At 38.3% G+C, this 26,780-nt stretch overlaps 2 protein-coding genes across 6 annotated transcripts in view; one reads left to right on the plus strand and one right to left on the minus strand.

Moving 5' to 3' along the window:
- Positions 1–9,665, minus strand: part of LOC139166809 (cohesin subunit SA-2-like) — a 75,962-nt gene extending 66,297 nt beyond the window's left edge. For 4 of the 5 annotated variants that reach the window (XR_011559048.1, XM_070750903.1, XM_070750902.1 and 1 more), the window contains exons 1-3: positions 9,562–9,665; positions 3,037–3,128; positions 2,653–2,797 (exon numbers count right to left, since the gene is read on the minus strand). Coding sequence is in view for 4 of the 5 variants with exons in the window: in XM_070750903.1 (XP_070607004.1) it covers positions 2,653–2,702 (50 nt within the window). In the remaining variant the exon portion in view is untranslated. Of the gene's footprint in view, positions 1–2,652; positions 2,798–3,036; positions 3,129–9,561 lie in introns of those variants that run through there. The other variant, XM_070750905.1, reaches the window with a different exon arrangement.
- Positions 9,666–9,925: 260 nt separating this feature from the next.
- GTPBP6 (GTP binding protein 6 (putative)) lies at positions 9,926–24,532 on the plus strand. The gene is made up of 10 exons (XM_070750909.1): positions 9,926–10,400; positions 11,628–11,765; positions 13,359–13,429; positions 14,800–14,930; positions 16,492–16,562; positions 17,723–17,881; positions 18,218–18,426; positions 20,356–20,504; positions 22,127–22,279; positions 23,740–24,532. Exons 1-10 carry the CDS (start codon positions 9,992–9,994, stop codon positions 23,879–23,881), a joined length of 1,632 nt encoding a protein of 543 aa, XP_070607010.1. The 5' UTR covers positions 9,926–9,991; the 3' UTR covers positions 23,882–24,532.
- The last annotated feature ends 2,248 nt before the right edge of the window (positions 24,533–26,780 follow it).

Below are 26,780 nucleotides of genomic sequence, written 5' to 3' on the forward strand. Positions count from 1 at the left end.
CACACGAGACATTGCCCTGCATGAGCTCCAATGCACATGTGCATGCTGGCCAGCTGATTTTCTTCATTCCAGAGGATGGGAGGAGACCATTTTCACCCTCCCCAGGCTCAGGAAAGTCTCCTGAAACCTGGGGAAGGTGAAAAACAGCCCACCAGACCTCCCAGAAGTTCAGAAACAAATTTCCATTAGGCCCATTGAGTCTGTTTTTCACCATCCATGGGCTCTGGAGGTTTTCCTGAAGTCTGGAGAGAGTGAAAACGGCTTCCTTCCCCCCATCCGCTCAGCGTGCTCTCAGATATTGTTCAGATACTGTTCAGATATTGTGACACAGGTTTGCCATAAGGGCCTACAGTAAAGCTGTATTTATAGCTAACATAGAGCCAGAATAGATATTCCACAGAACATGCAAATTTTCTAACACTTGTTTTAATGAAAATTGACTACATAAAGCTGGAATTAAGTTTCCCTCTACTGCTAAATATCTGTGAATGTGATTTTTCTCTCTATGAGAAATCTGAAATGAATCTTCTCCAAACAACTGGCACGTTTCCTGTTAGGTGATGCTCCTACATTTTACTGAAAATCAAATGCACATAAAATAAACAGGAAAATATTTTCACATTATCTGTTCTGTTTAGTTCTACAAATGCAATAAAGCCATTTTGAAATCTATCAAACAAGCACTTATTCTTTTACTATATATATATGTATAAAGTAAAATAAAATAAACTCCAATTATATAAATAGTGCTAGTCACTGAATACCCATGGTTCACTATGAAAATATATGACTAGAATGTCATGTGCTGGCCACATCCACACCCCTTTAGCAAAGGGGTAGCATCAGAACATGTTAATATAAGGCAACTGGCAGTTGGAACAGAGTTCTTTTCAGGTGGGGAGGTGGAGTAGCATATCTAAACTCCCAGCCTACAGGCCAGACTTACATACTGGCCAGACGTACATAATGGCCATGCCCATGTCCAATATTAGAACATTGAACTCCTTACCATCAGACCGTGTTAATACTGTATATAAAAATACTAATGATCTGATTGTCATTTCAAAAAATCCTTTCTTAGCAAGCACCTAGAAGCCAAGTTTCAACTTTGTAGGCTTTAGAATTCTCTAGATTTCATGATGAGTGAGTGGTATTTGGCTTTTATATAAATAGATTGGTTCCATAATAAAATTACAAACAGTTTTATATTAGTATTTCAATCAATTTTCTCACAATCTTGTTTAACGTAGGCTAACATGCAGGTAACAATCTTTAATTTGGGCTTGATTTCCTTTTCGAGAGAAAAATGTGGCAGCAATTCCAAACACTGTCTGTCTCACTGTCCAATTATCTATTTAGTCTGAAGAAGTGCTTATATATAGTGCTTATATATATTCAATGAAAATAAATTAGGATATGGTATGAAATTTGCATCCAGAATGTCTCAAATTCCATTCAGCTGACTTGATAGTAGGAATGTTATAATTGATGCTTAGTCAAATTCTAATTTACTGTATTATTAAAGACAAAAGCAATGACATCTGTATGCAGAGGGGAAAATCCCAAGAGTACAACCAAAATTAATTCTAAATCTGAAGCACCTTCAAAATGATTTTTCCCAAACCATTGTTTTGAATGAGCTAGATAAGTTTAAGTTTCATATTTATTTCACAGAATAGTCAAGTGTCAGTATCTAAAAACTTAAAATGGTATCTGGTACTGCTTACAATGTTGTTTTTATTGCAAATGGAATTGTCGAATTATGAGTTATTACAATAAAAGAAAGCCGAACAGAGGGTCTTTTCCACATTTCCATTCAATTTAGGCCTGTCTTTCATCAAAGTACCTGTTACATTAAGTACAGATATAGGTAGTCGTTGATTTATGAACACAATTGAGTCCAAAATTTATGTTGATAAGTGAGACGTTTGTTAAGTGAGATGTGCTCCATTTTACAACCTTTCTTGCCTCCGTTATTAAGTGAATCACTGCAGTTACTATGTTAGAAACCCAGGTTTTAAGTGAATCTGGCTTCCCTATTGACTTTTCTTGTCAGAAGGTTGCAAAAGGTGATCACATGACCTTGGAAAGGTCATAAATATGAATCAGCTGTCAAGCATTTGAATTTTGATCACATGATCATGGAGATGTTGCAAAGGTCGTAACTGTGAAAAATGCCATTGTAACTTTGAACAGTCATTACAACTGTTGTAAGTCGAGGACTACTTGTAGTCAAGGCCTTGGCAACATACACACACTTTACAATGGAGAAGCAGTGCCAGGATGGTGAGGCATAACATCCAATCTGTCCCTATCATATTATTCTGTATTCCTTCCTTATTCTGGCCATCGACAACGCAAGCATGTCTAGGCAAGAGGTCCAGGGAATGAACACTGCTTGTATCCTATATATAATCATCCCTCTATCTCCTTCCCTGCTGCAAATTCAGGATCGAGATATCTATTCTAAGTGGTATAGCAAATGTAGGCGAAGAAGTTCTTTTCTTTTTTGAGGAAAAAACAATTACTTTGGATGAAGAGGCTGGTTCTCTTGTTTACAGTAAAATAAAAAGTATTTTTTAAAAGCAGAGCTTTATTTTCCTCCCGGAGTAGAATGGTGTGTTTAGATATCAGGATTGGCTAAGTACTCACCCACGATCCTCTCTGACATCACTGAATTGACATCTTTCTCCTGGAGACATTCACACTCAAAGTATGTGAAGAACAATCTTTGAATGTATGGAATTGTGAGTGCTGGCATTCACACAACTTTACAAATAGCAAAGTAGAGAAATATCTGGAAACCAAAACACATACAGTATTATTCACCACAACTTCTCTACAGTATAGCAATTTCAGAGATATTGATGGGCATTATCTGAAACATTAACTAAAAAAACTCTGGTTGGGAAACACATGAACAGGTCTATAAATAAATGTAATACCCACATTTCCAACCATAAATATAACTTAAAGAAGCATAGTTTTAAATAAAAATGCCAAGGTAATATTTTTATGCTATTCTTAAAGACTTACTTGTGGTTAGAGAAATTGGCAACTGAACTGGATTCTGCTATTACCACTACATCCTCTCAGCAGGGTAGAAAGTAAATAATCCAAAGCAGACACTTCAATATGAAAAAGAATATAAACAGAAAAGAAAAAGTTTATTCTCCTTAGCAGCCCTGCAAACAGCAGTAACAAAATTTCAACACTGAAATACACAGTCCCCATGAAACATTTAAAAGATACAAAAGTAGCAATTCCCAAGGAAAATGTATAATTAAATTTTAGCAAAATTAAACTTCAGTAACATTTTAATCAATGACATTATGCAACAATGTTCCTACAGATATCACAAGAAATTTAGCAACATTTATGATGAAAGCCAGTTATCTAATTGCAGACAGCAGTCAGTACACAAATGAGGAAAAATACTACCATTTTGAGGCCTAGAGTTGATGTGTAGGGTATTTAAGGGAAAACAGACACTCTTTGCAAGGATTATAAATATACTCAAGCAAGAATAAGGAATAAGGAGATCGCTGACCATTTCAATAGCTACTTCTCTTCAGTTTTCTCAAAAGACACTTTACAAAATAATACTATAGAGCAGCGTTTCCCAACCGGTGTGCCGCGAGACACCGTCAGGTGTGCCGCGGCGAGAGGCAGCGGAGGAGAGTGGGCGGATCGGGCGGGCAATGGGGCAGGGCGGAGAAGCCAGGGGTGCGTTTGGCCGGAGGCACCTACTGCCGCACCTCCCTGCCCCTGCCTCCCCACGGTGCCTCCGGCCAAACGCGCCCCTGGCTTCTCCGCCCTGCCCCATTGCCCGCCCGATCCGCCCACTCTCCTCCACCACCGCCTCCTGCCTTGGGGCGAGCAATCCGGGAGTCCAGGACTGTGTGGCTTTGCGCCATGAAGAGAAAACGGCCGACTTTTCCCTGCTGCCGTTTTCTCTTCATGGCGCAAAGCCACACAGTCCTGGACTCCCGGATCGCTCGCTTCTCCGGTCAGCAAAGCCATCTGCCCAGGAAAGCGCCGCGCTGGCCGGAGAAGCGAGCGATCCGGGAGTCCGGGACTGTGTGGCTTTCGGCCGGGCTAACGGGAGGCGGCGCGAGGCCGGGCGCTGGGGACGTCTGGGAGGGCGAGGAGGCTGATGGCTGCTGCGCACTCCACTCTCTCTCCGGCTCTCTCTCGCTCTTTCTTTTTCTCTCTGTTGCTGGCGTGGTGAACAAGAGAGAAAGAGAGAGAGAGAAAAAGGAGGGGAGAGAATGAGAGAAAGAAAGCAAGAGAAAGAGAGGGAAAGAAAGCAAGAGAGAGAGAGAAAAAAAGGGGGAAGGAGGGAGAGGGAAAGACAAAGAGGGAGGGAAGGAGGGAGAGAGAAAGAGAGCAAAAAAGAGAGGAAGAAAGAAAGAGGGATGGAGAGAAAGAAGGGAAGGAAGGAAGAGAGAGAAATAGGGAGGGAGAAATAGAGTGAAATGGAGGAAGAGATATTTTTTTTGTCCAAACTTTTCTTTAGCCCCCCCGCCCTCCCCTTCAGTGTTCCCCAGAATTTTGAAAACATGAATAATGTGCCGCGGCTCAAAAAAGGTTGGGAAACACTGCTATAGAGGGATATAGCATTGCTTCCAGCTGTACAGATTCAGCTCCAGTGATCTTAGAAGCCGATGTCTTAGAAGAACTTGAAAGATTAAAGATAAATAAGGCAATGGGTCCAGATGGCATCCACCCCAGAGTTCTTAAAGAACTCAGATCTGTCATTGCTACCCCCCTGACTGATTTGTTTAACCAATCCCTGTTAACAGGAGATGTCCCTGAGGATTGGAGAATGGCCAGTGTTGTGCCTATCCACACAAGAAGGGCAGTAGAGAAGAAGCTGGTAACTACAGGCCAGTTAGCTTGACATCAGTTGTAGTTAAAATGATGGAGACTCTACTCAAAAAGAGGATAAATTAGCATCTAAAAAACAATAACTTATTGGACCCAAATCAGCATGGCTTTACTGAAGGCAAATCATGTCAGACTAATCTTATTGAGTTCTTTGACTATGTCACAAAGGTGTTGGATCAAGGTGGTGCCGTGGATATTGCCTATCTGGACTTCAGCAAAGCCTTTGATACGGTTCCACATAAAGAGCTGATAGATAAATTAGTGAAGATTGGACTTAATCCCTGGATAGTTCAGTGGATTTCAAGCTGGCTGAAGCATAGACATCAGAGAGTTATTGTTAATGGCGAGTATTCTGAGCAGAGACAGGTTACAAGCGGTGTGCCACAAGGGTCTGTTCTGGGTCCTATTCTTTTTAATATGTTTGTGAGTGACATAGGGGAAGGTTTGCCTATTTGCCGATGACTCTAAAGTGTGCAATAGGGTTGATATTCCTGGAGGGGTCTGTAATATGGTAAATGATTTAGCGTTACTAGATAAATGGTCAAAGCAATGGAAACTGCAGTTTAATATTTCCAAATGTAAAATAATGCACTTGGGGAAAAGGAATCCTCAATCTGAGTATTGCATTGGCAGTTCTGTGTTAGCAAAAACTTCAGAAGAGAAGGATTTAGGGGTAGTGATTTCTGACAGTCTCAAAATGGGTGAGCAGTGTGGTCGGGCGGTAGGAAAGGCAAGTAGGATGCTTGGCTGCATAGCTAGAGGTATAACAAGCAGGAAGAGGGAGATTGTGATCCCCTTATATAGAGCGCTGGTGAGACCACATTTGGAGTACTGTGTTCAGTTCTGGAGACCTCACCTACAAAAAGATATTGACAAAATTGAACGGGTCCAAAGACGGGCTACAAGAATGGTGGAATGTCTTAAGTATAAAACGTATCAGGAAAGACTTAATGAACTCAATCTGTATAGTCTGGAAGACAGAAGGAAAAGGGGGGGCATGATCGAAACATTTAAATATGTTAAAGGGTTAAATAGGGTTCAGGAGGGAAGTGTTTTTAATAGGAAAGTGAACACAAGAACAAGGGGACACAATCTGAAGTTAGTTGGGGGAAAGATCAAAGGCAACATGAGAAAATATTATTTTACTGAAAGAGTAGTAGATCCTTGGAACAAACTTCCAGCAGACGTGGTTGGTAAATCCACAGTAACCGAATTTAAACATGCCTGGGATAAACATATATCCATTGTAAGATAAAATACAGGAAATAGTATAAGGGCAGACTAGATGGACCATGAGGTCTTTTTCTGCCGTCAGTCTTCTATGTTTCTATGTTTCTATGTTTCTAAGATGCTTTGATTCTGCGAGCAACTGATGTATATAATTTGTTGACCAATTGATATACTGTATATAATTTGTTGAGGCATCTAGAGGGGGTTAGAAGATGAAAGAATGCCATATCAGCTTTCAATAACATATTTAGTCCCTTGTGTACATGGTTGTTTTGCCAGACCCTCTCCTGAAAAATTAAAGATAAGCATCCCATTCAAAGAACATTAGATGATATTCCTACTTGTCCAGGGTCTACAGCAGTCCTAGGGGGTTGAGACATATTTCTTTTGAAAGCAGCATATATTCCTCAGTGCTTATCCAAATTTAATTAAAATGTGGGAAAGTATGTACTTTCTGTCAATTTGTCTCAGTTTTCCTTTCTGAATTACAGCTGCTTACTTTTTCTTCTATTATTGTTTTCAAGATATATTGCATCTTTGTAGCCTTTCCAGGGGTTTCTCCATCTTAGCACTTTTTAAATTAGAAATTATTTTGTCTACTGCTAGTCCTAACCAGGGAAAGATGGGTTGAGTTCTCATACACTCCCAACGCAATTGTTCCATTTAGTTCTCCATTTAATATAAGAAGCATTGTCTCCAATTAATAAGATCCCTGACCTTATTACTTACATTATGATTTGAGCTGATTCCCTATTTATTATATCCCTTAACAAAAATCATTCCATTTTATGGTCACAAGTTTATTCAATAAGCACAGCCACCTTTTAAAATAAAGAGAGAAAAAAACTTGTGGGTAAAGTTACTTGCTGTGTTATCACAATAAACTACTGTCAAGAAAGATCCTATAACATATAACATCAGAAAGTAAGCTGCTCAGACATGTGTGTGAGAGCAATTCACATAATGATTGGGGCAGGGGTTCCTAAGCACAGGCCTGTTCAGAAACCAAGCCACACAGCTGGGGGTGAGCAACAGAAACCATCCCCTTCCCCAGATCCATGGAAATACTGTCTTCCACGAAATTGGCCCCTGATGCCAAAATGGTTGGGGACTACTGGAATAGGGGATTATATATTCAGACTGTTAGCAAACTTGCTACAAAATTGCATTCAGAAAATTACAGAAACATCAAAATGGTGTGCATTATGACAGCATCACACAAATGCTAATAATATATACTTATATCCTAACATCTGACCCAAGAACGTAAGTCATTGCAATCTGAATGATGACATAATCAATATGTTATTTGTCCCTGCAGAGGTCCAAGCCTCTTTTCATTAAGGCCTTCCATTATTTAGTCAGGTGCTCACCAACATGTTTTAGGTTAAAAGACTAACTTAATAAATATGTACATGCATCTCATGAATCAAGCATAATTAAAGGGAGTTGTAAAGATGGGGGGGTTTTTGTAATGTTATTCTTTCAAAGTTTCCTGTCATTTCTGATAACACAAAAGGTGCAGTGGCTGCTTTTTGCAGATATAAACTAACATGCAATGCAAGATCAGAGTTCAAGACAACTATAAATAAAACATGAGGATTATGTAACAGGTATTCCAAGATAAGTAGAATTTTAAGATACTGTGGAATACTAATGTTGCCATACTTTTTATTAAGGGAAGCCACCTTGGGAATTCAATAACAAAATCAAGATTAACATGTAAATATTGAACATTTTAGGTAAACAAATCATTTTTTTTTAAAACAGAAGTGACAGTTTAAGCACTCTTCAGGAAAATGGTCCTGTTCATGAATGTATGTGCAAACCCCACTGAAACAATAACAACGGTGTAATGAAATATGACAGAAAAAGTGGTCCTACAAGTTCCAATCACATTTAACAATGGTTTTCAATATGGAAATAGAATTATTAAAACAACCTTGCAATGAAGATTCTAAGAGATTTAAGTCTTCTTAAGAAACTATGTAGTAATAGATGCTCCACCAGAAGGTGCTATACATTTTAGGAAAGGCACCCAAAAGGGTATGAAAGCCTCCTAGTGTGTGGTTAACAGGCACAATCAATGAAACATCAATAAATCTGAAGGTTGTTGCTCTAAAATTCAATCTAAACACACTCACATTCTTAAGTGTCTATTGAAAATATCTTACTACAATCATTCTAATAATTTGTCTATGGAGATTCTCAGTCATCCAGCTCATGGTTGTCCCAAAAGTGCTTTTTCAAGAGACAACTGGGTTTTCTGTTTTGAAGATGTTTTGCTTCTTGGATGAGAAGCGAAACGTCTTCAAAGAAAAAGACATCCTAATTTTATTTTATTTTATTATTTTTATTTATTAGATTTGTATGCCACCCCTTTCCGGAGACTCGGAACGGCTCACAACACAAAACAAACGATTAAAAACGATTAAACGATTAAAAAAATAATTTGTTCTTGGTGAAATACTCTTACTCACAGTTACAGTTACAACCAGGAAAGTCTCATTACCAATTTCATCTATATTGTGTGAATCATCAAAATGCAAAGAACCAGATGGTCAAATCCTATTGGGAATTGAAGTCCCAACTGAATATTTGCATTTTAGATTACTATAATTACAGAAATTATATCATACAGGACACACTATAAAAACAGAGAAAATTACAGTTTCAAGAGAGAGGGAGGGTGGAAATTATGTAAAACTTATATGTGATGGCTTGTTATAGCGATATCGCAGTATATAATATTCTAATATCTGACAGGTAGGAAGCTTTTTCTCTACCTCCTTTCCTCTGAAGTTTAAATCATTACTTCATTCGGATGTTAACGGACTGTACAAAGCTGTGTAACATGAAAATAAAGTCCTCAACGGGATGCAAAGCTGCACAAAGTATAGTGCAATACAGTGCAATGCAAAAAGGAAACATTTCACATCGCCGTGGGCAAAAATCAAAGGCAAACATACAAATATGGCAGCAATGTACATGAAGGAAGAAGTTTACCTTGCCCTGTCAAAGTCAGATACCAAAAAGGCACAGGGGGGGAAAAACCCTCCCAAATTACAAAGACGCTACCCGCCAGTTTTTTTTAAACTTTGAGCGCAAAGTTAACGGCCGTGCACGGGAATTAAACAAAGTCTCAGCCATGGAAGTTTTGGGTTTGCAAGATAAAGAGCTTTGAATGGGAAGGGGGCCATCAAGAAGGAGGCTATGCATTACGAGATATTTAAAGCCAGTATAAAGGAGGGCGGCGGAGCAGCTACAGAAAGACAACGAGGGAGGGAAGCTGTAGCGGAACGGGAAGCCTATTGCAAACCCCGCGGGATTCAGTCCCCGGGAAAACCAAAGAGGGAGCAAAGCTCTGTCCACGGCCGGCTCAGCCCCACCCCGAGCCCGGCCCTGCGCCCCTACGGACGGAGACCCGCGCGCGCCCCCTACCCAGCGGGCTGCGCCGGTCCCGAGAAGGACTCGATTCGGACCCGAAAGAACGAAGTAGGGCAGTCCCAGCGTCAGTCTATCGTTTCGCTTCTCCCGCCGCTGGCGCAGAGCCAAGGCCAAGTCCCGCCCTCCTCCCATCGCTCTCCCTTCACGCGCCTCGACCCACCCAATGAAAAAGGAATGTGATAGCCGCCCGGAAAAGGATTACTACTGTATCGGCTCGCTATCTGGAAGGCTTTCTTCAAACCCCGCCCCTCGGTGGGTGTTTGTTTGTTTTTTCCCCTTTCCCGGGAGGAGAGGAATGGCGGCGTGCTGCACCAACCGGTGGGAATCAACAAAGAAGGCACTTCCGTTCCGCCACAGATCTTGTTCTTAACTGAGCTAGAGCCCCCTTGGGGGACTGCAATGAGCGTTGCACCTAGTGATCGCCATGGCTTCCCAGTGGCGGCGATTGCAATGCTTGATGCAGATATTACGGCCGGAGGTTCGCCTGCTGCCAGCTAGCTGCTGTCAGGGACGAAATCCCGTTAGGTTGTGGCACAGCTCTGCTGTCAATTATCGCCAGCCGCCAGCCGGCAATGGACCGGCTCGGGGAAAGAGTGGGGCTGGTACGCTCTCTTCCTGGGAGGCTGAAGACAACGAGGAGGGGGACCTCGTAGACATTGACGATGATGATGAAGACGACGACGACGACGACCTGGACGACATCGAAGACCTGGATGTGGAAGACCAACTGTTGGAGGACTGGAGGTTACCGTTTGTCATGCCGGAGTCCCAGAGAGTGTTTATTGTACACCCGGCTGTGAAATGGGGACCTGACAAGCCGAAGCTGACCACAGGTGTGATCAAGTTGATCCCAGGGACTGCATAGAGTGGCCAACCAGAGGATGCCTAAAAGACAGTATGCTCTCGAGTGACCATGCACAATTTTTTGCAGTACTGAAAAGAGATATGAAAGAAGCCTTCATTTAAAGTTAACATTTAAGTGAAAGCTAATTAACAATCAATCTCCTATCGTGATTTAGTGATTTAATCATATCACATTTGCGCTTTAATCATACTTGATGGTCTTTGGGGGAAGGGCAGAGTTTCTTTGGTCCAAAGTCTTCCAAATGGACAAAGCATAAACTTTTTTTTTTTAACATGAATCAAATCCAAATATTCTTCACCCATTCTCAGCTATTCTACAAATGGCAGGCCAAGAATTGACATTTTAAAACTTTTTTAATTTTTTTAAAGCAATAGCAATAGCATTTAGACTTATAAATCGCTTAACAGTGCTTTACAGTTCTCTCTAAGCGGTTTTACAGAGAGTAACCATATTGCCCCCAACAATCTGGGTCCTCATTTTACCGACCATGGAAGGCTGAGTCAAAACCTTGAGCCTACTGAGATTCGATCTGCCAAACTGCTGGCAGCCAGTGATCAGCAGAAGTAGCTTGGAGTACTGCACTCTAACCACTGCACCACCAAGGCTCTTTTTTTTTTACTACAGGTAATATTGATACCCAAATATACATGTTTTTAAAGGAGAGAATATTGAGCGGTCATATTTTTAAAAAATTGGGATTTTTATTTTTTGCTACTGTTATAACACTCTAAACAGGACCAATATCTCATGAAATTTGGTTTGTGATTTAAGCCATTTCATTATCTTAAATGTGTAGCCATTTCATTATTTTAAAGGTAGCCTTTTTATTGAATGTTGGTGGGGATCATATGCCATATTATCAAATTGGCTTATATGGTGGTTCTCAGAAATCTTTGTTGCTGTTAAACTGCTTGTAAATAAAAAGATAGAAAAGCACTGATCCAATTTCCGTTTTATCATTTAATGCATTCAGACTTGAATGAATGCATTGACATTTATTTATGACTGTGCTAGTGATATATGGAAGGCTGCTAATGAAATTCCTTATTTCTGTAGTACTTCCCCTTAATTTCAAAGAAATAAATATTATAAAGTATCATTACATCCATTTTAATGCAGTTGTTTATATATAGGCAAATGTTAGAAATATATTATGTGGAATTATTGTTATAATTATTTTTCCCCAATTTTGTAGCTGAATTGCAGCTAGCTGAAGCTGTTACTCTAATAAACACGCTTCAAAATTGGACCGTGATAGATAAAATCATTCTGCCTATACAAATTCCTGATAAGAAATTTATCTTTCACAAAGGAAATTTTCAACTTCTAACTGGTAAGAAAGTATCTCAAAACTTTTCTTAATGTATGTAATACCTATATAGCTAATCTCCAGGTTACGAGCATTCCCTTAGCAAACATTCGAAGTTACATGATAAGCACTCCCTAGTGTTTACGAAGTAGTCCCAAAATTACGAATGTTGCGGCACCATGGCAGTAGTTCGCCCTTACAAACAATCACACAGGCTATGTATGCAACATTCACCCTGTCTATTCACACATACACCCCTGGCTGGATCTTCACAAGCACTCCAAGTCTCATCTTTCAAAGATCTTTCTGTCACAGTTTCTTTGTGTACTTCTTTGATTGCGTTGTTCATAGAGAACAGAGATCTGATGAACCAAGAGACATGCTACTAATCTTTCATGATTTTGCATTTTAAATCTCTATTCTCTGTGAATTGAGGCCTATGCATTTGCAAACAGAGGGAAGACTTCAGATCTTCCCTCCATTTGCCGTTTCCTTACCAAAGTCTATAGGCTTCAGCAGCCCTTTATAGGCACCAGCGAAGCTTGGGAGGGTTGGACGCCTCCGTCCAAAGCTCTGTTCCTACTGGCAAAGACTTTGCAAAGGGCCGCTAAAGCTTACAGGGACTCAATCCTCAAGTGCTTCAGTGGCGAGAAAGGAGGCTTGGAGATGCATGTGTGGCCCTCCATGCCTTTTTCATTGCCAAAGCTTTCTCCAGGCAGTTCTGGGATGAGAAAGGAGGCCTGGAATGGCACGCTTGGTTCTTCGCGCTTCCTTTTTCACCACCAAAGCAGTCGTCCAGTAGTCCATTTGTGAGGAAGGAGGCCCAGAAAGTCCTCCAAGAGAGGGAGAATGAGGCATCTGTGGGTTGAGGGAGGGCTTGCATGGTCTGAAGCAAGTGGCCTGTTCCATCACTAGTCCCCCCACCCTCCCATGGCCTTCCCCACCCCGATATATCCGTTTTATGTATGCTTCCGTTTTATGTATTGTTTTGTTTGTATTGTATGAGTGTTTCTTAATCAAGGGTTTTTTAACTGTTCTACTGTTTTAATCATTGGATTTGTGTTTTGTATTCTTGCTGTGAGCCACTCCGAGTCTTCGGAGAGGGGCGGCAAACAAATCAAATAAATAAATAAATATCACACGTCCACTTAACAAGCCTCACATTATCAAATGTGTGGGCAAAAGGAGGGAGTAGTCGTGTTCAAGGTACGAGATTCACTCCTATGAATCCTTAGGTTACAAATAGAATGGGCAGGCTCCATTCCATTTGTAACCATGGACTACCTGTAATTTAAGTTCCTATGAATGTTTCTAGTTGTATGAAACCTGGGCCAAATCCTTGTTTTCAGTGAAAATACAGTATTGTCATATTTTAAATGTCTGTAATTTCAGATAAATTAGAAATATTGGATATGATAATTGGATGTAATCAAATACTGGATACGGTACAAATTTTTCTTTGACGTGAGTGATGCTATACCTTATCAGAGATTTGATTCATACGTATTTGAAACATGGTTTAACTGAATAAAGTGTTTCAATATTATTTTGTTCATAAAATAAAAAAATACTAGATCTTACTTTGCAAATATAATTATCTTAATCATTTCCTTTCAGGAAAAATTAAAGGATTGCCTCTTTTATCTTCTGTCTTCGTAAATGTAGAAATGCTCTCTCCGGTAACTAAAGTAAGTACATTTTAATTTGAGTATATCTATTCTTTTAATTCAACTTTTTGGAATTTTTAATATAAATATGGTGTGCATGTTTCCAGTAAACCTGACACAGCCATAGCATTAACCAACTGAAAAAAGCCATATAAAATTGGAAAATGTGAAGAGGCTTGGTCCATAGAAGTGTCAAGAATCAACATACGGTAATTGAATGGATAGCAATTTTTTTAATAATAAATATCTGACCAGTAATGATGCCAAATGCCAAGCATAACCTGGCTCAGATTTTCTGGTTGTAGTGAGATACGCAGGAGAATAACATAGAAGCCAGCATCAGTTAGTTTTTGTGGTTGGTTACTTCCTAATTCCCACTTAAAATATTAAATGCTGATTTCAGATAATGGCAAACCAGCATCTGCAAATGCCTAAATAAGCCATTAAGGACGTTGCTTGAATTCAGGGATTATGGAAGTTTAGAGTTTTTTGTTCAAGTATTTATATTACTTCATGATTGAGATTACCAATAGAGAAAGCGGAATTCATGCTGGTACTATTTTCTGCCAATTCTAAAATGGTAACAATTTAAATCAACCAAGGGAGAAAATCCTGCAGCTTTCTGTTATTATCAGGTCAGAGTCAGCTGATCCTCTTGCATCTTTCTCCACCATCATTTCTTTCATCTGTGTGTGTGTGTGTGAGAGAGAGAGAGAGAGAGAGAGATCTGCAAGACAAGTCAGGAATTTACTAGAAAGGCTCTGCGCGGCACAGCTTGTCTTCCATCAGATGCCAGGCTAATTAAAATCCTCCATCATGTAAGGGTGTGTAAACAGATCTACTCAGTAGCAATATTTTCATTGGAATAGTTTCCCCACAAAGTGACCTTTTTCCTGTTGCCAGTTTGGAAGACTGCCAAGACCATAGTTTTCAAATGGCTCTTGAGGTTGGAGAAGCAATTTCTATTATAATAGGAAATATTGGGAGTAGGTATTTTATCTTATCTCAGAGTTTACATGATGTATTTGTATTTATTGAATATATTTTAAATGTTATGCTCAATAGCAGCATGTTTATTGTCAGCTGCCTAGAATAAGAGGAGGCATATTCATATATGTAAATAAATATTTAACTTTACGTCTATACTTATTCAATTTAGTTTGACATACTTTACTTTTCTGGGTTCTTTGCAACTTTTCACCCTCAAATACTACACTTATGAAAAGGGATGACCCCTAATTTTTATTTGTAATTAAGAGGGTACTGTATGATGATAACACACAAAGAATTATCCGCTTTGGTGAATCATTCATTATAGACTAGACAGAGGCTTGAACGCTAGTAAATTTGCAGAAATATTAAACATTTTTATTTATGTTATATTTGTATAGAAAGAACTTGAAAAGGCCTGGGGCGTGAAGGTTTTTGACAGATACACCATTGTCCTTCATATTTTCAGATGTAATGCTCAAACAAAGGAGGCAAAACTCCAGATATCTTTGGCTGAACTCCCACTTCTAAGGTACACAAAGTAGTGAAAATAATGTTAATATCAACAACATGGAAAATATATTTTCAGGTAATAAATAATACGTAGCCTACTTGCGTTAGATTATATCTTTATACATTTGTACAAGGTTTCACATAAGGAAATTTAGACCAAACATGGAAACCTGATTATTATCATTGCACATAATGATACAGTATTTTCTTTTATTCTGTCACTTTGTGTTTGAAGATGTATGTGTGTAAGAGACAGAGCTTTTGGCAATCTTGAAATAACTTATTACATCAGTTTCTGGACTAGTTCTCAATATACTGTATTTTTCGGAGTATAAGACATATTTTTTCCCTTCCTAAAAGAGGCTGATAATTAGGGTGCATCTTATACTCTGAATGTAGCTTCCCCGCCCTGACCTAGTGCTAATGATCTTCCCAGCCTTAAGTCTTTGCAGGGTTTTTTCCATTGCTCTACTTGCTTCGAATGTTTCTTTCCAGGTGCTAATGATGTTCCCAGCTCTTACTGGCTTGCAAGCTGTTTCATTGTTACTCTCTCTGAATAAAGTTTTTTAAAGCGCTAACCAGGGGATAAAATAATGTGCTGGCTAAGGATGCTAGCCAGATGAATACCTGGTAAGCAGATTCTTTTCTCCATTTTGCTCCCCAAAAACTAAGGTGCTATATTCCGGTTCATCTTATACTCCGAAAAATACAGTATTTCTCATATTGAAAGCATCATTTGAACGTCAATGTTACTCAAAAATAGATTTTACTCCAAATTTATTTTAAATTATTACAGATGTCAACTGATGGCAATATATGTATTTTTAATAATAATTAGACTTACATAACCATAATTGTATTATTTATGCATTACTTTCTATATTAAATAGTATTTACTTGTATATTACTTTGGCTTAAATACTGCTCTGCTCTACTTCAAAGGATTCTGAACGGCTTATGATTAACAAGATTTAAATTAAAATATAGGAAATCAATAGCATAACTGTAATAGCAACAAGGCCATTATGTACCACAATTTGGGAAGCAAAATCTTTAGGAATATTTGAAAGTTTATATTCATTGACATCAGTAGAGCTTAATAAATATATTAGCTGAGTTGAAGCTTCAGATGGTTTTCATATTACAACTATTAATTTAACAATGGTTAGAATTAGGTTGGAATTGAAAAAAGTGATTTATCTACAAAGGTACAACCATCGTGCCACCTCTATGGTCACATGAACATAATTTGAGCACTTGGAAACCAGGTTGCAATCATCTTCTCCCTGAACTTTCAACAAGCAAAAGCAGTAGATAAATTGACAGGGAATGTCACAAATTGATATCATTTGATGTCTCAATGTTGGTAGTGATTTACTTAATGATCATGTCAAAATTCATAAAATTAGTTGTATTCATAAGACCCCTTGTCTAATGGGCATACCACTTAGTAACAAATTTTCTGGACATAATTTGTGGACATAATTCAAGGACTGCCTGTGTTATCATTGCATTTTAAGCTTTCAGTAGACTAGTAGACCCATTCAAAGGCTTAAAATATTCCTTCTGTCTTTTTCCAGAACCAATGTAAGAAATGAGGTTGCTCAATTAGATCAACAGAGAGGTGGCTCAAGATACATTATGGGATCAGGTACTATGAATAAGTTGGAAAAGAAAATATCTCAATAACCAATCAAAACATTCAAAAATATTTTTCCATAAAAGAAGCTATAAACCTTTCACTTTACTTGAAAACAATAATTGTGTCTGTTTACAAAGTATTTGACCTTGTACTTAACTGACATGCCATTTTTCTCTATGTAATAGCAAACATTCTTGTTAAAATCTAACTGACTTGTAGGTTTAAAAAGTCCTGTAGTATTTGGTCATCTACATGTATGGTCCTAAAAACACAATTTGGAACTAAGCTTTTATAGAACTATACTTATAATGGTAAACAAACTTAAAATTAAAATATTTGCTTGGATCTGATTCTGAGGATTCTCCATGGAAAGCACCAAACATTTTTTATTCTTTCCATAGATTGTTGATTATAAAAATGACTTATGTAAATCAGTTAATGTTTAGAGATTGCCGTAGCTATGGTACGTTGATGAGGGCCTAACTAGCCTTGAAGAATAGGATGAATATTTAAGGAATATACTGTATATCCTTTGTGGTATTCTACAGTGGTCCCTTGATACTCATCGTTAATTGGTTCTGGGAGGCACAATGAGTACTAAAAAAATTTGTGTCAAGATGCCTTGAGTACCAAATTCAATGAGTTTTAAACAGTTGAGTACCAAAGAACCATTGTATTAATCATCTTTTGAGTTCTTGATTCCTTCTAAAATTCCTGATTGCCATAGAATACATTCAATTTTAATAATTATCAAAATTTATAAGATAGAATTTCAATAAAAGTGTAAAGTTTTAGAAATATACACTGTTTCCTCCAAAATAAGACATCCCCTGATAATAAGCCTAACCGGGCTTTTGAGTGCATGGCAATAAGGCCAAGCGCTTATTTCTGGGTTCAAAAAATATAAGACAGGAAAACATGATATAATTTTTGAGATTTAGAGAACATTTATTGTCATTGTCAGAACTATTATTGGCAGAATTGCAGCAAATTAACATAGTATCTCATTATATGCTCATTTACTCTGATTAATGTAAATATTGCAGACTACTGATGGCACCAAAATATTAGTACAAAATAGGATTGCTGCATTTTTATTTTTATATTGTATATAGGTATAAAAATAAAAATGCAGCAATCGTAATATTCTGTTACTATATTTTTAACAGGTGAAACCTTCATGGAAATTCAGCTTCGCCTCTTAAAAGAAAAAGAAGTTAAAATTCGAAAGGCTCTAAGAAAACTTAAAAAAAATAGAGGTTTACTCAGAAAACAACGGAAGAAAAGTGAATTTCCAATAATTTCAGTAATGGGCTATACTAATTGTGGTAAGGATTATTATGCTGGATATTCACGTTAAAATGTATCTGCCTTTGTATAGCGGAATGTTTAAGTTGTGGAAAACATGATGGAAGATCCGATTGGAAAATTGGCATGCACATTCTAAATTATAGTTGTAGCTTTTCCTGTCCTTTCCACCTAGCAGACTACAGGAAAAATTAGATTTTAAATTGGGAGGGAATTTCCCAATTTCAAGTAAATAACATATGCTAGAGAGTGATGCATTCAGTTGTGATTTTCTATGATTGTCATTATTTATGTCTTTTAAAAAAGATTACATGAAGCGAACTCTTCAGTTTATATCACTTCTGTCTTTTTGTTAGGGAAAACCACTCTAATCAAGGCCCTCACAGGGGATGCAAAGTTACAGCCTCGAGATCAGCTTTTTGCCACATTGGACATTACAGCTCATGCTGGCTACCTGCCATCGCGATTGACTGTTCTGTATGTTGATACCATTGGATTTCTCTCTCAGTTGCCCCACAATCTTGTTGAATCGTTTTCAGCTACATTAGAAGATGTAGCTTGCTCAGTAAGTACCACAGCAATTACACATTTCTTTGTTCATTAATTTTATCGATTCAAAAAAGAATAACAGGTCCAGTTCTAATTTAGGAGTAAAAGGAAAGAAAACCAGTATATAATACAAAAAGTAGCGAAATATCATTTGGCAGAACCGAATGTGGACTTTTTGAAAGACAGTAAGTATCTTTAGTTCAAACTACATTTCTGACTTATGCAGCTAAGCTGTATGGTTGCGGTGAGGAATTCAACCTTTTATTTAAACAGCTTTAGGAAAAGCTAGTATTGTAGTATAGTTTTGTAAGTTTAAAGTACACATTTTTGGAAGTAATAATTGACTTCCTGAGGGTTGGCATGACACCATGGTTAAGAAGCTGGACTTGGTGAAAGAAACCCAGGTTCTAGTCTTAGTTTACTCACCGATGCCAGCTTGGACAATCACTATCCCTCAGCTCTTGACTGCAAAATCAAAAAGTACAACATACTATATAAATCTACAACATACATTGGAGCAGTCTGGTAAATAGATTATGATCCATAGCTTTCAGTGAAAAGGCCTTCATCCAGGATTTGACTTATTCCAGTTGAATAATCGTGTTCATCATTTGCTTTAGACATAGGCAGCATAGTACAGGGGTCGGTAACCAGCAACTCTAGAGCTGCATGTGGCTCTTTGGGGGCCCTGCTGTGACAGAGTAGTGGCACAGCGATGCAATGGCCAGATCTTTAGGGCAGGAGAGAAGTGGCCCTGTCGCTGCCTTCACACCACATTTGTGTGTAAGGAAGCCTTCACTTCCTGCCGATTTTTGGGCTGGAGCTCATGCTCGCCCTGCTCAGCCGAAGAGCTGGGGAACGGGGGGAGACAGCAAGGCAATGGCCAGATCCTCAGGGCAAGAGAGAAGACCCGCAAGTGAGCAACCGTCCGCCACCCACTCTCTGCGTGTACCTTTGCGCCTTTAGGGTCTCCAGGCACGCACCACAGCCAGCCAGGATGTCATGAGGGAAGGAGGGTCGCCCTAAGATAAGCCAGGGGTGGTAATCATTCCTCAGCACACAGAGAGAGGGAATGAGAGAGAGATGGGAGAAAGAAAGAGATGACGGAGGGAGAGGGAGAGAAAGAGAGAGAGATGGGTGGCTAGGAAGGGAGAGAGAGAGATGGATAAAGGGAAAAAGAAAGATGAGAGGGAGAAAGAAATGGAGATATATATATATACCTTTTTTCTCATAGAAAACAGTCACAAAACCTGGGGGGGCTCATGTGACTCGGTGGGAGTGAGGTCAAGTTGGCCACACTCACCCAGGTTTCGTAGCTCTGGGTGTTTTGTTTTCTCTGGGAAATGAGTCCAAATGGCTCTGAGCTTTTGTTTGTTTGTTTGTTTGTTTGTATGTTTATTGATTGATTGATTGATTGATTGATTGATTGATTGATTGATTGGATTTGTATGCCGCCCCTCTCCGTGGACTCAAAGTTGCCACCCCCTGGCATGGTAGAATGCTTTGTGATACTATCTTAAACCTACTTTAAATTACACCTTGTAATGCAACTAATAACTATGATGAGATTGTTCATATATTGGGACTAACAAAAAATACCGAGCACCTTCTTAATTTTAGTTTCAGTTAGGCTACTATTGTAGTATATATATGTAAGAATCCTGTCAGCACAGCATCTTTCGAATAACATTGGATTAATTGATTGGCATCAATTGTGAGTTTGTGTTGAGACACAAATTGAAGTTTACATTTGGATTTTACTATGCAATTTCTTTCTACTTTATGGTATTTCTTGCAGCATTCATGCTAAATATCAGCCATCTAATCCCTATCCAGTATAGTTTACTTTCAGTTTTATATCTTGTATTGTAATGCCTGCAGAAAATCTACCTTTTTTTCTTCCGATCAAATTACTGAGTAATTTCTCTGTGTTATTTGCTGCTAGGATTTAATTGTTCATGTGAGAGACGTTAGCCATCCAGAAACTAACCTCCAGAAGAACACTGTATTGTCAGTTCTCAAGAATCTTAATATTTCCAATAATCTACTTGAATCCATTATTGAAGTACACAACAAAGTGGATTTAGTAGATAGGTAAGAAATACCCTACTGCATTTTTCAGACTATAAGATGCACTTTCCCTCTCCATCACCACCATCACCCGTAAACGTGAGTGGAAATCCCTGTGCATCTTACAAAGCGAATGTTGCCGAAGCCCTGTCCACCCACCAACCTCCATCCTTCGGCCTCTGGCTCCCAGCAATTTGCTTCCTTGTCAGCTTCAGCACAGCCTGATTTAGCATGAGCAGTTTATTGGCAGGTGGATCAGCTGCCCATCACCCCCTCCATGCACCCTATTTTCAGCCTCTCCGCATCCAGTTTTCCGTGCATCCCATTTATTGGTGATAGGTGGTGGCAATCCTTTCTGCCTGGAATGGGCCGAAAATGGGATACGCAGTGGCCAAAAATGGGGCATGTGGAGGCTGAAAATGGCATGCACGGAGGACAAAAATGAGGGTGCAGAGGCCAAAAATTGGGCGTATGGAGGTGGCTATCCCCGCAGCCTGGAACAGCTGATTCTCCTACTAAATTAAGCTGCGCTGAAGCTGACATAGGCTGTTTGCTGCAAGGAGGAAAATTGCTGGGAGAGGCAGGGGGGTTTTCTTGTTTTCCTCGGCCCCAAAAGTTAGGTGCATCTTTTGGCCAAAGCATTTTATAGTCTGAAAAACAGGTACATTTTCAAAATGCTATTGTAGTTTATGGTTTGACTATCTCAGTTCACAAACAAACTAAGCCCAAAGGTGTTTGTTTAGAATTACTATGGTAAATGTTATCAGTTATCATTGAACTATAAGAAGCAGAATATTTTGTATCCCAAATTATTTTCAGCAGGAATTTAATTAATCTGATCAACGATTCATTTATAATTGGAGAAAATTAGTTTCTGAAGGATTCATTTTTAGCCTAATGATGCTTCTAGATGGACATAGTCTGTAGAAGCATAAATTGTGCTGATGGCTAAGTGTGCTATTTTATTATTTATTTATTTAAATTTATGTCAGCTGCATTCTTCTACAGGGAAAAGTTATCAGTGTACATTGGAGGTCTTCAACTTGGCATAGCTGGCTAGAGAATTCTGGGAGTTGAAATCCACAAGTCTTAAAGTTGCCAAGTTTGGGGACCCCTGGTTTACATGGTACATTTAAGACCTCTTTAAAAGAAATAAAATACTAGGATTCTACTCAAAGAGCAGGAATAACAATTGAGTGGATTTGGGATGGAAGAAATCAACATAACAAGTTTCTGAGATGACTGTTACCTGTCTTAACTTCATCCTACATGGCAGTTGGTGTAATGGTTCAGATTTTAGAGAGAGAAACAGAAAAAACAAAGATTCCAAATGAATGTATACATGACTTCTTTCCCACTTCGGAGCCTCTTTGATACTTTTAAATTCCCCTCCAAACAAAATTGTCTTATTATGTAACACTACTACATACTTAGCGTGTAATGTAGGTTGTTTTCCAACTATATGATATTAATATGATATGATAAATATCCATCAGAAAATAAAAGTTTCTTATTTACAACAAACTAAAATATGAAATCTATAGTCCTATAAAAGGTGTGTGTGTTATGTAAACAAGCTAAATTTCTATAGTTATACAATTGTCTCTTATGCCAATGTCTATTTTATGATGTCTATTTGCTGCTAGGTATCAACCTAAAGAACAAAATGCTATAGTCACTTCAGCTCTCCTTGGACATGGTTTAAAAGAGCTGAAAGAAGAGATTGAGGCAAGAGTTTTGAAAGGAACTGGGAAAAAAATTATGACAATTAAAATCAATTTATCTGGACCCCAGCTCAGGTCAGTGACAACTACCAGCAATGGCTGGAAAATCATGCCAATTAGTATCAAAATTCTACTTTTTAGAATCAGTTTGCTTTTGGTTCTTTTTGTTGTATTGACTCCGTAGACAAGTTTAATACTACTTGCTCCTCCATTTATTTATTTGCTAAGCCCATTTAACATCTAACAATATTTTTTCTCTGCTAATTTATTAGCTGTGCATTTACAAAATGTTGCCCTACCAACAGCAAAAAAACAAGTTATAGGTATGATAGAGCAGTGATGACAAACCTTTTAAAATTCCTGTGCCAAAAAGTGAATGCGCTAGCACACAAGCATGTGCCCACATGCATTCCCTCCCCCGTGCATGCACCAGTCCTCCACACCCCTGCATATGTGCACAGGCCTCACTGAAATCTGGGACAGTGAAAATACGACCAAACGGGCAAACTGAAAATTTGGAAAAACACACTTCTGATTTGCCTGTTGAACTGTTTTTCTCACTCCGGAGACTTTAGGGAAGCTTCCTGAAGCCCCGGAGTGGAAAAACCAGTACAACTGTTCTTTGCACTCCGTGGCTTCAGGAAGCTTTCCTATAGCCTCCGGAGTGCAAAAAACAGGACTTCAGGATGATGCAAATGGCCATAAATGCCACTGTGTTCCGGAGCACCCAAAGAGCAATCACATGACTGTGGAGAGAGCAACTATTGGAGCTTAGGATCTGGGTTTTAAGTCCCCTTTTGGAGGTAGGTGATAACTTCAAACAGTTGATAAGCGAATGGTCACACGTTGAAGACTATGTACCTGTGTTTATAAGTCTCAAACCTCAGGAAACCCATTTCAAAAAGTCTTTCAAACTATCCTTGCAGATTAAAATTACAGTGTTCCCTCGATTTTCGCGGGTTCAAACTTTGTGAATAGCCTATACCATGGTTTTTAAAAAAAATATTAATTAAATATTTTTTTCTATACCACGGTTTTTCCCACCCAATGACGTCATACGTCATTGCCAAACTTTCGCCTGCCATTGCTGATTGGCAAAAATCTCAGGCAACCAGCGTTATTATCACACACAAAAAAATTATAGTTAATAAATAATTATGTTTATAAATATCAGGATCACTAAGTGTCTTATTCAATGGTGAGTACCAGTAATAATGATGAGTAAATGGTTGTTAAGGGAATGGGAAATGGTAATTTAGGGGTTTAAAGTGTTAGGGGATGGCTTGTGACACTGTTCATAGCCAAAAATGGTGTATTTACTTCCGTGTCTCTACTTCGCGGAAATTCGACTTTCGCGGGCGGTCTCGGAATGCATCCCCCACCAAAATCGAGGGAACACTATATTCAAATTTACAAAAAGTAACAGAAAACATGCAGGCTTGGAATGTATTTCTTCGAAACCATGGGATTTGTGATACTCTGATTGATGTTATTTCTCTAGTAATAAAACAAGAGTTGGATTTGTATCATTGCAGTTGGCTGTACAAAGAAGCAGTAGTACAAGAAGTCGATGTGGCTCCTGAAGATAATACAGCTAAAGTAAAGGTCATTATAAGCGACTCTGCCCTCTGGAAATGCAAACGATTATTTCCTCGGTCTAGTTATTTGTCTTCATAGCTGCAGCCTGCTTTGCTTCTGGGAGAAAAGTCCTCCAGCAAATTTTTAAGAGACAAGAGCTCCAATCACAGCAATGAGACTGCAGACACAACCTTGACTCCAGTGGACTTAAAAATTAATATAAACATGGTTAATAACAACATTACTCGTTATATAAAGCTTGTCAGCTTTTCAACACAGATGACAATGAGAAGAAAGCTGTTCCAGGACAATTTTAAATTTTTGTACAAGAAGTAGTTATCTATACGCAACCATTCTATTGAATAAAAGTTAATTGTCAGGCAATTCTGGGCAGCTTACAACATCATAAAAACATTAAATACATGTTTTATACAGCAATATAAAATGCTATTAAAACACTGGGTGTTAGCATAAAACTGGGTAAACCATCATTTTCTTAAGTCAACTAACTACCTATAGCAGGTGAACTCCCATCAGGGCCCTAAGCCAGGTTTCTAGCCCTTTCACAAGGCCAAGAGATTTATAATTAGTATGCTTAATGCTGTAAAATATAAACTTATAGGGGTGAGTATATGCGCCTTGGCTTTGATTATATGATGGATGTTGATGATATAATGCCGCCCCGAGTCCTCAGAGAGGGGCGGCATATAAATCCAATTAAATAAATAAAGTTATTTGGAGTCTCTTCAACTGTTAGAATAATATGCGATTGTTTTACACAAGATGCAGAGTCTTAAAGCTAAAAAGTATCTATAGCTGAAGAGGGAGAAAGTAAATAAGCAGCTCAACCCGGAAAAGCACAGCTCAAATGGAAATACCTAAGATACATATGCTGTATGCTTATCCATGTAGGTTGGAGGTTTCAATGCATAATATTACCCATTAGTTTAATTCTATTTTTGGGCTACAGAATTAGTTGCTATCACTTCTACAGGTATTGTGGAAGACTCTCAGAGCAAACATTGTAACAAACAGTTATTTGGGATGGTAGAATCAAGAAAGTGGCAGAGAGGGTGCTAATCACAGTCCACTTCCCATTCCTGTGAAAGAAGATAGAAAGATGACAGCAGAGTTAAATCCTGCTGCTTTGTTCTTTCAAACAAAATTCCCAGGGCAATGCTGAACTATTGGCCAAGTGTGATTTAGTCTAATCACACTTGTCTAATATAGATTTGCATATGCATCTAAAATATAGATTTGTCAAGAATCATGAGGTGCAACACTTAGTAATTGCCATAGAGTACAAATAAGCAATCAAGAAACATTATTAATATAAATCATAAGGATACAAGCAACAAGTTATAGTCATACAGTCATAAGTGGGAGGAGATGGGTGATAGAAATGAGAAGACTTAAAATTAATGTAATGTAGTCTTAGCAAATAGTTTGACAGTGGTGAGGGAATTATTTAGCAGAGTGATGGCGTTTGGGAAAAAACTTCTTGTGTCCAGTTGTTTTGTGTGCAGTGCTCTATAGCATCATTTTGAGGGTAGGAGTTGAAATAATTTATCAGCAGCTCTTTGGGCAGTTCAAGCTTCTCACTGTGTTAGTACAGAAATAACGTTTTTGTTGTGCTTTTTTAATGATGTTTTTGATGCTATGTGACCATTTTAAGTCTTGAGATATGATAGAAACTAGAAATGTGAAGGTGTCTACTGTTGATACTATGTTGTCTAGTGTAGTAAGAAGTGGTAGAATGGGAAGGTTTCTCCTAAAGTACCACTATTTTTATGGGTTTGGGTGTGTTCAGTTCCAGATTGTTCCAGTCACACCATAAGCCTAGTTGTTCAACCTCCCATCTATATGCAGTTTCATCGTTGTCTTGAATGATGCCAATCATTGAGAGAACAAAATTAGTCCCTCAGCAATGGAAAAAATGTTTAAATAGTCTTTATTAAGTTTTTTTGTTAAAAACAATATATTTAAAAAACCATACAAAAATACAAGACAAACAAAGAAAAGTATATAAGCCCTTTTACAGCTTTTTCATCATACTTCTAGGTACATTTACACTTTACATTGTTGCAATTTACATTTTAAAGCTCGGTATTATTTATCCAATTCATCGTTAATGGATTGAGTCTCCTACAATATTTTCCACATTTATTCCTTCCACTTTATTTATTTATTTATTTACTTACTTACTTACTTACTTACTTACTTACTTACTTACTTACTTACTTACTTACTTACTTATCTATTTATTTATTCGATTTTTATGCCACACTTCTCCTTAGACTCAGGGCGGCTTACAACATGTTAGCAATAGCACTTTTTAACAGAGCCAGCATATTGCCCCCACAATCCGGGTCCTCATTTTACCCACCTCGGAAAGATGGAAGGCTGAGTCAACCTTGAACCGGTGATGAGATTTGAACTGCTGACCTTCAGATCTGCAGTCAGCTTCAGTGGCCTGCAGTAAGCACTCTACCTGCTGCGCCACCCCGGCTCTCTAATTTAATTACAAATGTGTCTAGGAAATTTTATTGACTGATCCAGTCAAACATTCTTGGTCTCTCCATATTTTAGCTAATGCATTAATATAAATTAATTGGCTTTTTTCCTGGTACCAACTCTTTGGGGAGTGTTATCCACAGTATGTCACTCATAAATCAAGTGTGACCTTGAACTGAAATGTGCTGGCCAAAGAAATACTTAAAATTTAGAGCTGGTTGTCCCAGAGATTTTTCTTTTTCATTTTATAGCTGAGTTTATGGAAAGTTTGAATTCAATTTTCAATTTTACAGCTGCCAATAAAGCAACAAATACTCTGAAATCCTACTTTTTTTATACTTGAAAAAGTTAGCCAAACCTGAGAGAAATTTTAAAATAGAATTAAAAATCAATCTCTTTTTCTTTCCGCATCTTGCATACTGCAAAGCATCTGGCCTCTTTAAACACTTAGTTTTATAGTATACAATTAGTGCCAGTAAATATT

This window comes from Erythrolamprus reginae, chromosome 4 (genome assembly GCF_031021105.1).
Source record: "Erythrolamprus reginae isolate rEryReg1 chromosome 4, rEryReg1.hap1, whole genome shotgun sequence".
In the NCBI taxonomy this organism is placed as follows: Eukaryota; Metazoa; Chordata; class Lepidosauria; order Squamata; family Dipsadidae; genus Erythrolamprus; species Erythrolamprus reginae.

Coding starts and splice junctions, on each gene's coding strand:
- GTPBP6 (XM_070750909.1), top strand. CDS start 9,992: ATGGCTTCCCAGTGGCGGCGATTGCAATGCTTGATGCAGATATTACGG. Junction 14,931..16,491: donor GCTGAACTCCCACTTCTAAG/GTACACAAAGTA, acceptor GTCTTTTTCCAG/AACCAATGTAAGAAATGAGG. Junction 17,882..18,217: donor AATGGGCTATACTAATTGTG/GTAAGGATTATT, acceptor TCTTTTTGTTAG/GGAAAACCACTCTAATCAAG.